Here is a 14,298-nt window from a genome sequence, read left to right as displayed (position 1 = left end):
CCCATTGTTCTTTTGTTTGGCTGCTGGGGGGGGGGGGTGATATCACTCCAACTTGGAGTACAGCAGTAAAGAGTGATTGAAGTTTATCAGAGCACAAGTCACATGACTGGGGTCACCTGGAAAATTTACAATATGTCTAGCCCCATGTCAGATTTTAAAATTAAATGTAAAAAAAATCTTTCTTCAGTGAAGAAGTCTGCTGGAACAGCACTATTAACTTATGTGTTTAAAAAAAAAAACATTTTTCCATGACAGTATCCCTTTAAGCTACTAAAAAATTTCCAAAATCCAAAAGTGGATTTGGTGCATCCCTAAAAAAGCCTTACCCTTTAAACAAAACAGGGATTGTTTGTCCATATTGATAATGGGTTGAGTGCAGAGGACCTCTTGTATTTGTCTATATGATTTACATTCAAGTCAATGTGAGGTGGCAGAGTTGATTTGCCCATGAGCCATCAGTTTTATATCACACTTAGGGGCATATTTACTAAAGGGTGAAAGTGAAAATTTGAAGAAGTCTCACTTAAAATAAAGATTCCCCTAAACATCACCCATTTACTAAAAGGAGAATACAACACATTTTGGAGAAATAACTTCCTAGTGGTGAAAACTCTTTTTGTATTGTTATAAATTCACATCTTTTCCGCAGGTAAAATGTCTCCAGTCAATATTCTTCAATTTACTAAGAGCACAAGAAAAAAATTCACCAATACAAATTTTAGTTAGTTAGTAAATGTTCCCCAATGTAGGAATGCCTAGAAGTCTAGCAGGTGTCTAGCAGTCTAAGAGCAGTCTTGCTTACTAGATTTTCTTTTTGCCTCCCCCAGTGTTACTATTCTAATACCAACATTTATTTGCACATTGTAAGAAGGCAGAATCTACAGTAGAATTATAATGCAGTAGTTCTCAAATATTCTGAGGTGCAGCCCTGTGACTAGGGTTCATTCCCGGAGCAAGGTTTTATCTCTGTCCCTTGGGGGCAGCTGTGACTGCGGACGTGAGGGTGGTTGTACTGCGCTGAGTCCAGGCTTACAGCTTGCCCTTGCACAGTTACCTGCAGGCACCCAGAGAAGTAAGGTCCGGCCTTAGTGAAATCGTCTGCAAAGACAGAGGAAATTTAGGGGCTGATTTATCAAAAGTCAAGTGTTTGTTTTTTTCACGATTTGAGAAAAAATGCAGTGAAAAACGCAAATGCGAATATACGTCAGAATATTCTTTGGATTCCATGTATAAAGAGGTACAGGTATGGGATCCGTTATCAGGAAAACCTGTTATCCAGAAAGCTCTGAATTAAGGAAAGGCTGTCTCCCATAGACTCCATTTTAATCAAAATGATTTCCTTTTTCTCTGTCATAAACAGTACATTTTACCTGATCCCTTGTACTGAAACAAAACCAGCCTATTGGGTTTAATGAATGTTTCCATAATTTTCTAGTAGACTTATGGTATGAAGTACAGAAATATCCGTTATCTGGAAAACCCCAGGTCCCAAGCGTTCTGGATAACAGGTCCCATACCTCTAACACAATTATGCAACTAATCATACATTATTCCTCAGGGTGTAGGGTGTATTTAATTCATGCTTTGTGGCCTTATTTACAACAGACATCAATATTGTCAATAATAGTCATCTATTGTTAAATCATTGCACCCGTTTCTTTTGGCACATGGATCCTACATTGCTAAACTAATACACCATTATCTAAACTTTTTAAAGCATTTTTTTATTCTTACAACAGAATTTTATTAATAACATACAGGTCTGGATGCAATAACTCCTTGGCAAGACTTAGCAAGCTGTGTATTCATATGTAGCACCCTGCAGTTCACCATAGCACCCACCTCACTTGTACCAATGATAGCTTTAGCCTGGCTACCAGCCAAACCAGTCAAGCTTCAGCATAACTGTCAATACATTTCACATGGGAGAATGAGACTCATGTACAGTACCTGGGATGCCTCCAACAAAAAGCTGAGCAGCCGGGTCCAGCCAAACATCTTTTAGAGCTTTGAGGGCCACTGGGTTGATGTCCCATAATACGGAATACTTGGTTTGATTTGCTTGTATCTCATTCGTTTTTATATGGACCTCTCTGATCTCCCAGTGTCCTGAGCACACGTCTTCCGGAAGTGACTCAGAATGTATCAAATTACCTTCAAGAGTGACAATGAGAGCCTGGGGACAGGAAAGCAACCATTACATTTCTTTGGCACCTTTTGTAGAGTGTACTGTCCTTCAACCCTCTGATGCTTTTCGTACAACAAATCGTTCTACATCTTGTACTGTATGTTTGTAGGAAACAAGGACAGAAGAGTAGGGCTACAATGTAAAGCCTTAATTCCATAAGTGCCTTATAGGAACAGTAGCCTTAAAAAATAAACGTGTTTTAAAGTAATACAAATGTAATGCAGTGTTGCTGGTAAAACTGCTGTGTTTGCTTCAGAAACACTACAATTGTTTATATAAATAAGCTGCTGTGTAGCAATGGGGGCAGCCATTCAAAGGAGAAAAGGCTCAGGTTACACAGCAGATAAGCTCTGTAGAACATAATGGTGTTATCTGTTATCCACTATTTAACCTGTGTCATATAGTCTTTTTTCAATTTACGCCATTGCTACACAGCAGCTTGTTTATATGAACTATAGTAGTGTTTCTGAAGCAAACAGGGCAGGGCAACACAACATTTTTTTTGGTGTTACTGTTGCTTTAATTCCATTTGTGCTAACCTCTTTCATTACTGCCTCAGCTGCAGGTCTAGGGGTCAGTGGCCTTGGTACCTACATTTTACATGTGATTTAAGGAGATCGTGTTTTGTGAGTAATTGTATCTGTTCATACTGAGATAGATCAGAATACTCTACCTTCTTCTGACAGTCCAGTGCCACCGTTAGGGCTGCAACCTTGCTCCCATCATGTAATAAGAGCAGAATTCCGCCATTTTCAACCACTCGGAACAGCAGCTTGATTGACAGTCCCCATGTTTCAATGTCTACTGTGTGAAGCACTGCAAGACAACATCCATCACTCAACAACAAGGAAACAATCGATGTTCGCTCACATCCAACCCTGCATATAATGGAAACCCTAAAAACTGAACATAGACTCTGTGCGCAAACATCAGCAGATCCCAATCCCAAAATACAAAACAAAAACAAATGGAACCACACCAGGCCACTCATAGGCTTTATTAGCAATTAGATAATATAAGACCATGCAGGGCTCAAGCACACTGCTCACACCATGGGTCAGATTCAATTCAGAGAGAAAAAGTTGTCTCATGGTTTATCACATGAAAAGTCATGGATGAGATTCAACTCGAGGAGAAATAGATTTCCCCAAAGTCAGTTCCATTTTTTCCCTATATATATATATATATATATATATATATATATATATATATATATATATATATATATATATATATATATATATATATATATATATATATATATATATATACACAATTTACTGTCACATGATAATGGCAACCAGTAAATCTACATTTAAAAAGGTAAAAACTGTATTAGTGAGAACTTACTAAATTCCAGTGATACACGGAGGTCTCTCCAGATGGCCTGGTCTTTCAATAAATAGCCTTAACTTTTAAATGTGACAATTCACTATGAGCGGCTGAATCTGCATCTTAAATCTGCCTGTGTATGGTCAATTTTAGTGTTACAAGTAAAGTTTCCTCTAACTCTAAAAATTTGTCCATGAACTGGTGGATAGAAAGTACTTTGAGCTGTCTAAGAACAACATTTGAATTGCTTATTTCCACTTCTAAATGTATCATAGTTTGGGGTCAAGCAAATGGTCACAGCTTGTAGCAACTTCTTTATAAGTATTAACCTTAATTTCAGGGTTTTGGGTAGCGCCAAACCTAGGATTGCCACGTGTCCGGTTTTGACCTGGGTTTTGGAAGGGCTTTCCGGGTCAAAATTTCCTGCTCGGTTCTCCAAAATATGGAAATCCAGACAGGACTCTCAGATTGACCTTGGTGATCAGCCAATCACCAAATCATAACCCTACCTCTGATGTCATGGCCCTGCCTCTCCACATCACCCACTCTACCCAGTTACATCACTACCCATGCCCATGTTATGTCACGCCCCACCTCCCCTGCCCAGACTTCATCCCATGGATGGCAACCCTAGCCAAACTTGTCAAATCTACAATGAGAATTCTCCATCTGTGGCCTTCCAACATCACTCCAATGGAGTCCTTCTCATTCTTCTGGCACCATACCTACCCTTCCTCTGAGAGAAACAGGCCCAGATTTGTGGTAAGGCCACAAAGGCCCGGGTGGCATGATTTCAGGGGTGGTATGATTTCAGGGGTGGCATGCCACACAGTCACATTGTCGGTCTAATTTCTACATGCCCTGAGGACTGGGAACACAGCAAATTTCTCATTTACTTACCTTCACATGCACAGTCCTCAGTGTCGATAGGGACAGGCAAAGTGTGTGCATGTGTGGACCTGGGGGGCGGGAGACAGACTGCAGCTGGCCTAGGAGTGCCAGAAATAGAAATCCAGCTCCACTTCTTTACTGGGGTTTAGAGGAGCCTTCCTCCTACAGCAATTTCCCCACCTCAATCTCACCCTTCTCATCCTATAGAGTCAAGCATTAGATTTGCTTTCCCCTAAGCTTTGTTGTTGATATGTGCAATGGATAAAAAAACACTCACCTTCAGGTTTAAAAACAGCATAACCATTGGGAGGGAAGAAAGTTCCTGGCTCTTCCTGTTCAAAGCAGCGTCGGTTCTCATCAGCATTTAAAGCAACCTCCAAAACGTGTGCATCTTTCTTTACCCAGGCCCAGTTGCGCATACACCCATCCAAAGCAGGTTGTATCTGAGAAGGGACAGAGTAGCTAGGCACTTATTCTGGCCATACACTAGAAGGCATACACTTAAAGATCCACTTGTTTGGTGAGGTCACCTAACCAGAGGACCTTTTCCCATTATGCCCACCTTGAGGGTCAACAATCAGATAACAATGAAGGAGATACAGGGGACTGGAGCGAGGACCACATGTGGTCAGAGCTCTGATGGACTTTTTAAACCTGTCTGATCAATATCTGGCCAGATATTGGTTGTCTAGCCTTTCAGGGGGCCCCATACATGGGCCAATAAGCTGTCAACTTGGCCTTTAGTATTTCACACTTAAGGCGGCCAAATACACAGACTGAAAAAAGCTGCTGACAGGCTGAATTGGCAGCTTATTGGCCCTTGTATGGGTCCTTCCAACAGCCATCCCTGACCAATATAGAATAAGTCCCCTCTTATGTGCTATGAGCAGAGCTCTAAATATCCATAGGTGCATAGTACTGAATATAGTTTTCAAGTAAAGAAATGCATAAGATTTCAGTGGTGTCTCTTACCGGTTTAATGAGCTGATCCTTAGTGCCTGCTGGCAGGTTTCCCAGGATAATTCTGAGCATGGAAGGGATCTGAGCACTAGGCTGAGAGCTCACATGATGGATTAACTTCACCACAAGTTCTCCATCCACCCTCACCTCAACAGTATTGCTACCGCTGTCCACAGTTACCTGCAAGACAGATCTATGAATCCAGTGTTTGATGGGATGCATCAGTGGCAGCACAGGTATTTCCATGTAATAAATACAATTTTGCAGGGAATTAAAGGGCAGAGACACATGCTCAGATTCAGGGAGATTAGTCGCCCAGAGATAAATCTCCTCTTCTTTGAAGCGAGTTATCTCCCCGAACTGCCGGGTAGAATGCAATCCGCAATCGGATCGATTGTTTTCCAAAGTTGCCTGAAGTTTCCTCGTGAGAGGAGGTACCGTCCCGCTGGTGATTTTCATTCTAGCCTGCGGGAAGGCAGTTCGGAGAGATTAGTCGCCGAAGAATAGATTTGTTCCCGGGCGACTAATCTCCCCGAATTTGACTGTATTTCGCTGCCCTTAAGGTATAAAAAGCTTTAACAAATGGACATCAGTGACAAGTTTCGGCACTGGCTGCCATATATAGAATCATCCTACCTTCCTCCATTTGCCATCACTGATGTCTGGTCCCCACTTAGACAGCAACATCTGCCCATTGTCGTTGTTCATTTGAACTTCCAGTTTTCGCTCCCGGATTCCAAGCACAAACCAATTATTCTTCCCTACATCCCCGTAGAAAATAATCCCTTCTGGGTCAAAGGTCCGAATAGCAAAAGAAGACTGGTTACTGCAAGGAACAAGATGATACAAACTCAATCCAGGACTTTATAAAAAGGTAAGGATTCTCGTATATAATATACATCCATATCTTGTGCATGTCTAGATTCCAATGGCAACTTAGCATTATATTAGCATTTATAGTTCTCTAACTAGGAATCTTTATGCACTACCCTGAACAGCACTCTATCCTAACAGCAGTCAGATGCCTCCCTGTACCTGCGGATAGACAGCAACATTATTTTGCACCACCAATATGCTTCCATCTTATACTTATGTTATTTAGGAACCTGCTGCATTACATATCCTATACAGTGGGGTAACTATCGAAGTAGAAGACCCTGCGGTTGGAGAGGGGGGGGGGTCTGCAGTATACAAATCCCCCCCTTTCCCTGCCGCTGATATACCTGAATATTTGCACTGCACATGGGGAGGGTGGGCCAGCCAGGTGGGGTTTGCTGTGCAAGCCGAGCCCCTCTGGAGATTTTTTTGTAGGTCGGCGAGGTGTTATACTGTTATTCCACTGATTCTTGATATCACATATAGATCTAACCTGTATCTACTATTTAAGCATCTCCATATTTTTTATCCACAATAACTCAGATCTGTGACAGCGCCACAAGTGTCATTTCTTAAATGAACAGTAACACCAAAAAAATGTAAGTGTGTTAAAGTAATGAAAATATCATGTAGTGTTGCCCTGCACTAATAAAACTGATGTGTTTGCTTCAGAAACACTACTATAGTTCATATAAACAAGCTGCTGTGTAGCAATGGCGGAAATTGAAAAAAGTCTGTATGGCACAGGTTTAATAGTGGATAACAGATAACACCATTATGTTCTACAGAGCTTATCTGCTGTGTAACCTGAAACCTTTCTCCTTTGAATGGCTGCCCCCATTGCTACACAGCAGCTTGTTTATATAAACAATAGTAGTGTTTCTGAAGCAAACACATCAGTTTTACCAGTGCAGGGCAACGACACATTATATTGTCATTACTTTAAAACACTTTAATTTTTTGATATTACTGTTCCTTTAAAAGGGACACATGCTTATCCATATAACAATTCAAAATTGCAAAATTGCTAAGCACTTTTGCAAGTTATCTTTATATTATATATACATTATTATCTGAGCATCCTCTGTTGCTCTTTTTGGGACAAACAGAACTGTAAAAGCTCCATTTACTGATGAAGAAAGCACCTCCTGTAGTTGCTCAGCTCAGTGTGACGGGAGTGATTTATTTGAGCAGAGAAGTCTCAGGAAAGGCTTTCTGCACCAATAAATATCCAGGACCCCAACCTTGCAAAACAGGTAGAAAGCAGCAGAAAACAACTGCCAATATCATAAATCTAAAAGAAAACTTCAGTTAATGTAGCTTACTCAGAAGAACAATTTTACGCATGTTTTACATGTCTGCCCTATAAAAATAATTCCAAATTATGTTAGTTAAGGAAAATAAACTTGACCTTCACTACATACATTATTTCTTGTTTCTTTAAGGGTAGGACTCTGCGAATGATTTTGTAGCGTTCCGACGCGCTGCGACAAAACGCATGCGACTTGTCACATGCAACAAAATAAGGTAAGAGATAGAATTGTCGCATGGTGTCGCAGTGTTGATCCGATGCGACACGACTGTCGGATGCGTTTTGTCACAGCGCGTCGGATTGCGTCAAAATCGTTTGTGAAGTCTTACCCTTAGTCTTGGAACTCACATCAACAGCAAGCAGGACACTGTTATTAAGGCAAGCTTTCCATCATGACAAAATCATGTTTCTGTGCCGGAGTGGAGCACCTGATAGCCATGCACTGGCTACACAATTAGAGGGAGGGGGAATGTGGGGCGTACAATCTAGTGGGGTAATTAGTTGCTCCGCCTCTGAGGAGGGGCAGGCAACACACAATTGATAGCTAAGACCTTTAAACATGTTTATAACAGGTATGGATGTTTTAATAAAAAAAAAAATTTTGGTCTCATCTTTCATTTGAAAATGACTTTTATTATACAGCTTTTTATGTCTGGGTGAAAGACCCCCTTTAAATAATTTACCCTCCACGTCAGTGATCCCCAACCAGTAGCTCGTGAGCAACATGTTGCTCTCCAACCCCTTGGACGTTGCTCTCAGTGGCCTCAAAGCAGGAGCTTATTTTTAAATTCCAGGCTTGGAGGTAAATTTTGGTTGCAGAAAAACCAGGTGTATTGCCAAACAAACCCTCCTATATGGTGGTAATTCACATAGAGGCTGCCAAATAGCCAATTACAGCCCTTATTTGGCACCCCAGGAACATTTTTCATGCTTGCGTTGCTCCCCAACTCCTTTTAAATCTGAATGTTGCTCACAGGTAAAAAAAGGTTGGGGATCCCTGCTCCACGTGGAGAAAGTTGGACAGCAACTTGTGTGTAATCCCTGAACAACCAACTTGAAACAGCATACTGTGTGTGGCCATTGACCTTGCTTACTAATTTAATGAAGGGGATTAGAATGATGAGTGATGGTTGGTCCAAAAATAGCAGATTATTGCATGTATAAATGTAGTCTGCACACTCTCATAATTGCACCCATAGGTATTTTTTCCTTTAATCCCCATGCTCTCGGCAAAGGTTAGCTGATTACCCCTGAGCTTGCATTCTAATCAGCTGGTTCTACACTATGGTTTGGATACGCTTTGGATACCTTGTTAACTCGGAGAACTGGAATTCCATATGCAGAATGTGCTGCTCATCTCCACTGCCCAGGAACAGGCTGTCTGAGGACCTAGTCGGTTTTCCAGCAGAACAGGTCACTTTCTGAAAGAGACAAAGCGTACTGACTATATCTGTAATTTGTATAGCACCAACATATCCCGCAGTGCTCTAGAGATTATACATCGTTCAAACAATCTCTGACCCAGTGAGTTTACAATAAGAAGTCCCTATCATATTTGCACACAGAAGGGTCAGTCTAACAGGAGCCAGTTAACCTGCCTGTATGTTTTTGGAGAGTGAGAGGAAACCAACATGGAACAAACAAACTCCTTGCAGGTGCTCAAGTTGGAATTCAGCAAAACGGGAGGGAGCTAAACACTGAGCCATTGTGCTCCCCAACCATTTTATAGATATTCAGCTAAATCCTTCCCTGGATTTGGGAACAATGAATCAAGATATTTGGCATTGTAATTGGTCATATCACTTGGGAGATTCAATGGTGCTGATGAAGGGAACAATACACTGTTATCAGTAAAATGTACTGTGAATATCATATAGGTCTGTTATCTGGAATGCTTGGGACCTGGTTTTTAGCAGTGGACTCTGCCACCAAGTCTGCAGAAGGGTTCATGGTTCCCACCTCAATCTGAAACAATTGTGATTATGTTAGTAGAGCTGACTCAAACATTAGAACAATCTTATTTAACATTGTACAAAAATAGAAGCATAATATTTAAAGGAACAGTTCAGTGTAAAAATAAAAACTGCGTTAATAATTAGGCTGTGCAAAATAAATCAGGTTTCTAATATGGTTAGTTAGCCAAAAACTTAATTCATACATTTACATTATCGCGGGTGGGAAAGCCTTTGCGGGAGATTAGTCATGGTTGCAGGGCCCATCAGGATTTCTCCAGGTTTCATGGTGGGTCAGCCTGGACCTGTATATAGGTTTATTTTTATATGCAACTTATGGGCCCTGGCCAGTGAATATTTCTGACATTTAGGCAACTGAAAGTGACATTTAGCCACTGGGAAACTGAAGCAACGTGTATGTTTTCCCTTCAGTAATTTACATTAACATTGGTGTGAAAGCCTTTGTGGGAGATTAGTTGCCTGTGATAGAGGAGGATTATCATGGGGGACTAATCTCCACTTCGTCAGCCATTCCCCGAAAAGTACCTAATTTTAGAGTTTTTCATCTGGGAGCATTAGGAAGATATCTTATTGACTGATTTACATGTCATGGATAAGACCATCCCTGTGTTCCCTTTATGCCAGCCAAGCGTTATTGAAAGCCTTGGTTTGGTTCCTCGTTTTTTTGGGGTTTTTTGCCCCCGGAAGCAAAAGGGGTTGTTTTACTTAAATATATACCAAATCTGTTGATGGTTTTTACTCTCCTGGTCAGAGATTAAGGAGTGGTTGAACTTATCTGAAAAGAACAAATATTATTAACTGGAATGCAATTGTGCTGTCAGCGATTCAAAACAAAAACAGCTGTAAAGCACTGGACTGTGGTTACTTTCCAAAATAGCCTGAAGTTTCATCACTAAAATCTTGGGGCAACTTTGCATCACATGTTTTCCCTCAAATGGCTGATTGGGCACAAGCTGTGGGTCTGGCACCCTGCCCTTAGCAAATTGATAAAGCTGATGAAGTTTGCTCTAATGCCCCTCAACCTTAAATTTATTGGAGAAATCCCAATCCCTGGGACATGGTAACCAATACAATTCATGGCAAAGTGGTAGTTCTTTGGGTGCAAACTTATTTACACCTGACAATATAATTCACCACAGTACAACTCGTATAGGATTGTTTGGGGCAAGGGAGCTTTGACATTTTCCTCTGAAAAACTGAAGTGGGCCCAGCCTTTCCCTTTTCTGATATACATTTCTGAATATGCCCAAAAACGTGAGAGTAATGTTAGATAACAATCTTTACAGGGGCAATTGAGTTTTAAATGAATCTTTACTATGGTTTAGGTAGCCATACTCTGATAAGTTGCAGATGGCCCTTGTTTTGCATTTTGTTCAGGTATAAACGATTTTCTTTCAGCTGTGCATTCCACCAGCCTGAAACTTACAATACTATCTGGATGCCAGGGTCACTGACCCACCCAACAGGAAATCGGTTCTTTATTATATCTTTGCTTCCTGTTCATCTTTCAGTTTGCCAAAACCCCTGCTTAATTGCTAGGGACAGTGAGACACAAGCAATAAGATAGAGAGTTTAAATGCCAACCTGCAGCACAAAAGATTTAATAAGAAAAAAACACAAAGAACAATTGCCAATTAACTTAGAAGACCTCTGTATATATGAGCATGAAATCTATCTGTCCTTAATTTAGAACAATCCAGGTAGATCATGAACAAATAACTGTTAGAATACAGTGAATGTGTCATTAGTTATAATACAGCTCTCAGGGCATTGCTGGGAGTTGCAGTTCTTACATTGTAAGTGCCTCCCCTTTTCTCTAGTGGCCCCATCAGCATAAACATCTCGACAAAGTACCCCCAACAGCCTAATATTTTAGAATTATATTAGAAATGACAATATAATGCCCTATAAATGCCTACCTGGGCCAGTTGCTCATGGAGTGGAGAATCCAGGCTCAGCATAGGGAGAAGAGAGGTGACTACCAAGGCTGGGCAGGAAAGCAGAGACAGGGCTAGAGGCAGTGTCACCCAACCTAAAGTCCTCATTGTCAGAGATACTTTTCTCCAAATGTTGTGCTTGGTCACTGGACGGTTGCTGTAACTTATAAATGCAGAGGAGGGGTCACTGGTGCAGCCCCATTTGTAAAGTCCATTGTTGGCTCAATGAGCAGTGTGTGCGTATCTGGGCTCCCTGCCTCCTGCCAGATGTTTGCAAGCATGTCTGAGGCAAGCCTTTAACAGTATGTCATTTAACCAGTACCCACCCGCTACAGATCAGAATTCTGATGCTCCATTGAGCCCAACAGAGTCCAACCAACCATTCCCCCACTTATATTTCTTTGTATACTTTCCCAGACCTAATCTTGTCCACAGAATGGTAAATCAGCTCCTAGTCTTAAAGTATTGATGTTGCCAGTGGTGTAACTACCCAGTGCCAGTCCTCTGCCCAAAAAATAATCTTTGGAGGGGCACGGTGCACACAGCATCCCGTACATGGCCCTTCACTTTATGTTTGTCCACTCGCTTCCACTCAGGTAGAAAAGCAGCTAGGGAGGGGGGATTTTACAACAACCATAGAGGAAGCAGATTCCACAGTCCAGGCATCCCACAAGCAAGGGGTCTGTATCCTTTATAATTAGGTCAGTGGTGTGTTGTGCAGTGCTGGACTGGGGACCCTTGGGCCGACCAGAGGAGCTGAACTATGAGTCCCTGCTGATTGACTACTGCTTCTAGAGATCTCCCACCTGTCTTCTCTGCAATTATATCCTCCCCTCAGCTTCACAAACCCTGCCGGACACACATACCCTGGCCAACTTTGCATTAGGGGCCCACAGTGGAAGGGCCTATCAGGATTTATCCTGGTTATGGGATCAGGTGGACATGCCTGGCACTATATATACAGTAGGTTTCTTTTTATATACAAGTTATAGGCCCTAGCCAGTTTCTGACATTTAGGCAACTGAAACTGACATTTAGAAACTGGGAAACTGAAGCAACGTGTATGTTTTCCCTTCAGCAATTTACATTAACACCGGTGTGAAAGCCTTTGCAGGAGATTAGTTGCCTGTGGTAGAGGAGGATTATCATGAGGGACTAATCTCCACTTCGTCAGCCATTCCCTGAAAAGTGCCTAATTTTAGAGTTTTTCATCTGGGAGCATTAGGAAGATATCTTACTGACTGATTTACACGTCATGGATTCGACCAGTGTTCCCCTTCTGCCTGACAAACGTTATTGAAAGCCTCGGTTTGGTTTCTTTTCTTTCTTTTTGGCCTCTGAAGGAAAAGGGGTTGTTTTTCTTAAATATACACCAAATCTGTTGATTATTTTTACTCTCCTGGACAGACATTAAGGAGTGGTTGAACTTATTTGAAAAGGACAAACATTATTAACCGGTATGCAACTGTGCGGTCAAAACAAAAACAACTTTATTGTTGCAAAGCACTTGGTAGCCGAGGCGATGCCAGAATTGATTGAACAACCAAATAAAATAGATATTCCGCTATAAAACATAAGTGGTGTGTTTACATTCCAAAGCAGCTTGAAGTTTCATCCCTAAAAACTTGGGGCAAGTTTGCGTTACATGTTTTCCCCCAAATAGCTGATTGGGCACAAGCTGTGGGACTGGCACCTTAAAGCTGACATAGTTTGCACCAATGCCCTCAACCGTAAATTCATTATAAGTAGAGCCCAATCCCTGGGACATGGTAACACATACAATTCATGGCAAAGTAGTAGTGATTTGGGTGCAAATATAATTGGCACCTGACCAACAGCAGCAAAGAAGGATAAAGGAGTAGTTCACCTGTAATTAACTTTTAGTATGTAATAGAATGGCTATGCAACTTCATAGTTCAACTTTATCGTTTTTTTAATTATTTCCATTTTTCTTCTGACTTTCCAGCTTTCAAATGGGGGGGGGAGTTACCCCATCTGAAAACAAATGCTTTGTAAGGCTACAAAATTATCGTTTGTATTACTTGTCTTTCTATTCAGGGCCTCTCCTATTTATATTCCAATTTTTTATTTATATCAATGAATGGTTGCTAGGGTCATTTGGTCCCTAGCAACCAGATTACTGGAATGGCACACTGTAGAGCCGCTGAATAAAAATAAACCAAAAAAAAAAAAATTATCTCAGAATTTCACGCTCTACATCATACTAAAAGTTAATACTTGACAGGTGAAAAACCCATATAAAATTAAAGTATTTGTCCGCTTAAATAAGGTAAACCAGGGTAATGGTATCTGCTGCCGCAAAATTTTGTTTCAGATTGAGGAAAAGCAAAGGTTTGTCCCAGTGAGTGCCTTACATTTAAAGGGGTTGCCCACCTTTAAGTTAATGTTTAGTATAATGTAGAGAGTGATATTGTGTTATTTAGCTTTTTATTAAGGGGCTCTCCAGTTTGCAATTTCAGCAATCTGATTGCCAGGGTCCAAATTACCCTAGCAACCATGCATTGATTTGAAAGGCAGGAATGTGAACAGGATCTGAATAGAAAGAGGAGTAATAAAAAGTAACAATAACAATACATATGTAGCCTTACAGAGCATTTGTTTTTAGATGGAGCCAGTGACCCCCATTTGAAAGCTAAAAACGATTAAAAAGGAATAATGAAGACCAATTAAAAAGTTGATTAGAATTAGCCATTCTGTAACATACTAAAAGTAAAAATCGGTAAACAAAGTAAAAAAAAACAAAAACTAAAAGGAACAGCAACACCAATAAATTAAAGTGTATTCAAAGCCATTGAAGCTGAAAAAAGA

General features: G+C 40.9%; 1 protein-coding gene across 1 annotated transcript; it reads right to left on the bottom strand.

Annotated features, from left to right (window-relative positions):
- Window positions 1-325: 325 nt before the first annotated feature.
- Window positions 326-11,697, bottom strand: LOC108717134 (sex hormone-binding globulin). The gene is made up of 8 exons (XM_018263952.2): window positions 11,452-11,697; window positions 8,868-8,980; window positions 6,008-6,197; window positions 5,384-5,551; window positions 4,689-4,854; window positions 2,862-3,004; window positions 1,951-2,176; window positions 326-1,098 (listed from the first exon to the last, which is right to left on the bottom strand). The coding sequence occupies exons 1-8, from the start codon at window positions 11,575-11,577 to the stop codon at window positions 935-937; spliced, it is 1,296 nt and encodes a 431-aa protein (XP_018119441.1). The 5' UTR covers window positions 11,578-11,697; the 3' UTR covers window positions 326-934.
- Between the last annotated feature and the right edge of the window lie 2,601 nt (window positions 11,698-14,298).

The sequence above is a fragment of the Xenopus laevis genome, chromosome 5L (genome assembly GCF_017654675.1).
Source record: "Xenopus laevis strain J_2021 chromosome 5L, Xenopus_laevis_v10.1, whole genome shotgun sequence".
Lineage (NCBI taxonomy): Eukaryota > Metazoa > Chordata > Amphibia > Anura > Pipidae > Xenopus > Xenopus laevis.
Note: the sequence above shows the minus strand (reverse complement) of the source record. Positions and strands in the feature narration are given on the sequence as shown.

Excerpts from the sequence above, each read along its gene's own strand:
- LOC108717134 (XM_018263952.2), bottom strand. The coding sequence starts at position 11,577 with ATGAGGACTTTAGGTTGGGTGACACTGCCTCTAGCCCTGTCTCTGCTT. Across the intron at positions 6,198-8,867 it reads CAGTTCTCCGAGTTAACAAG|TAACCAGTCTTCTTTTGCTA; the intron begins GTATCCAAAGCG and ends TGTTCCTTGCAG. Across the intron at positions 3,005-4,688 it reads TGCTGTTTTTAAACCTGAAG|TGCTTCACACAGTAGACATT; the intron begins GTGAGTGTTTTT and ends GTTGTCTTGCAG.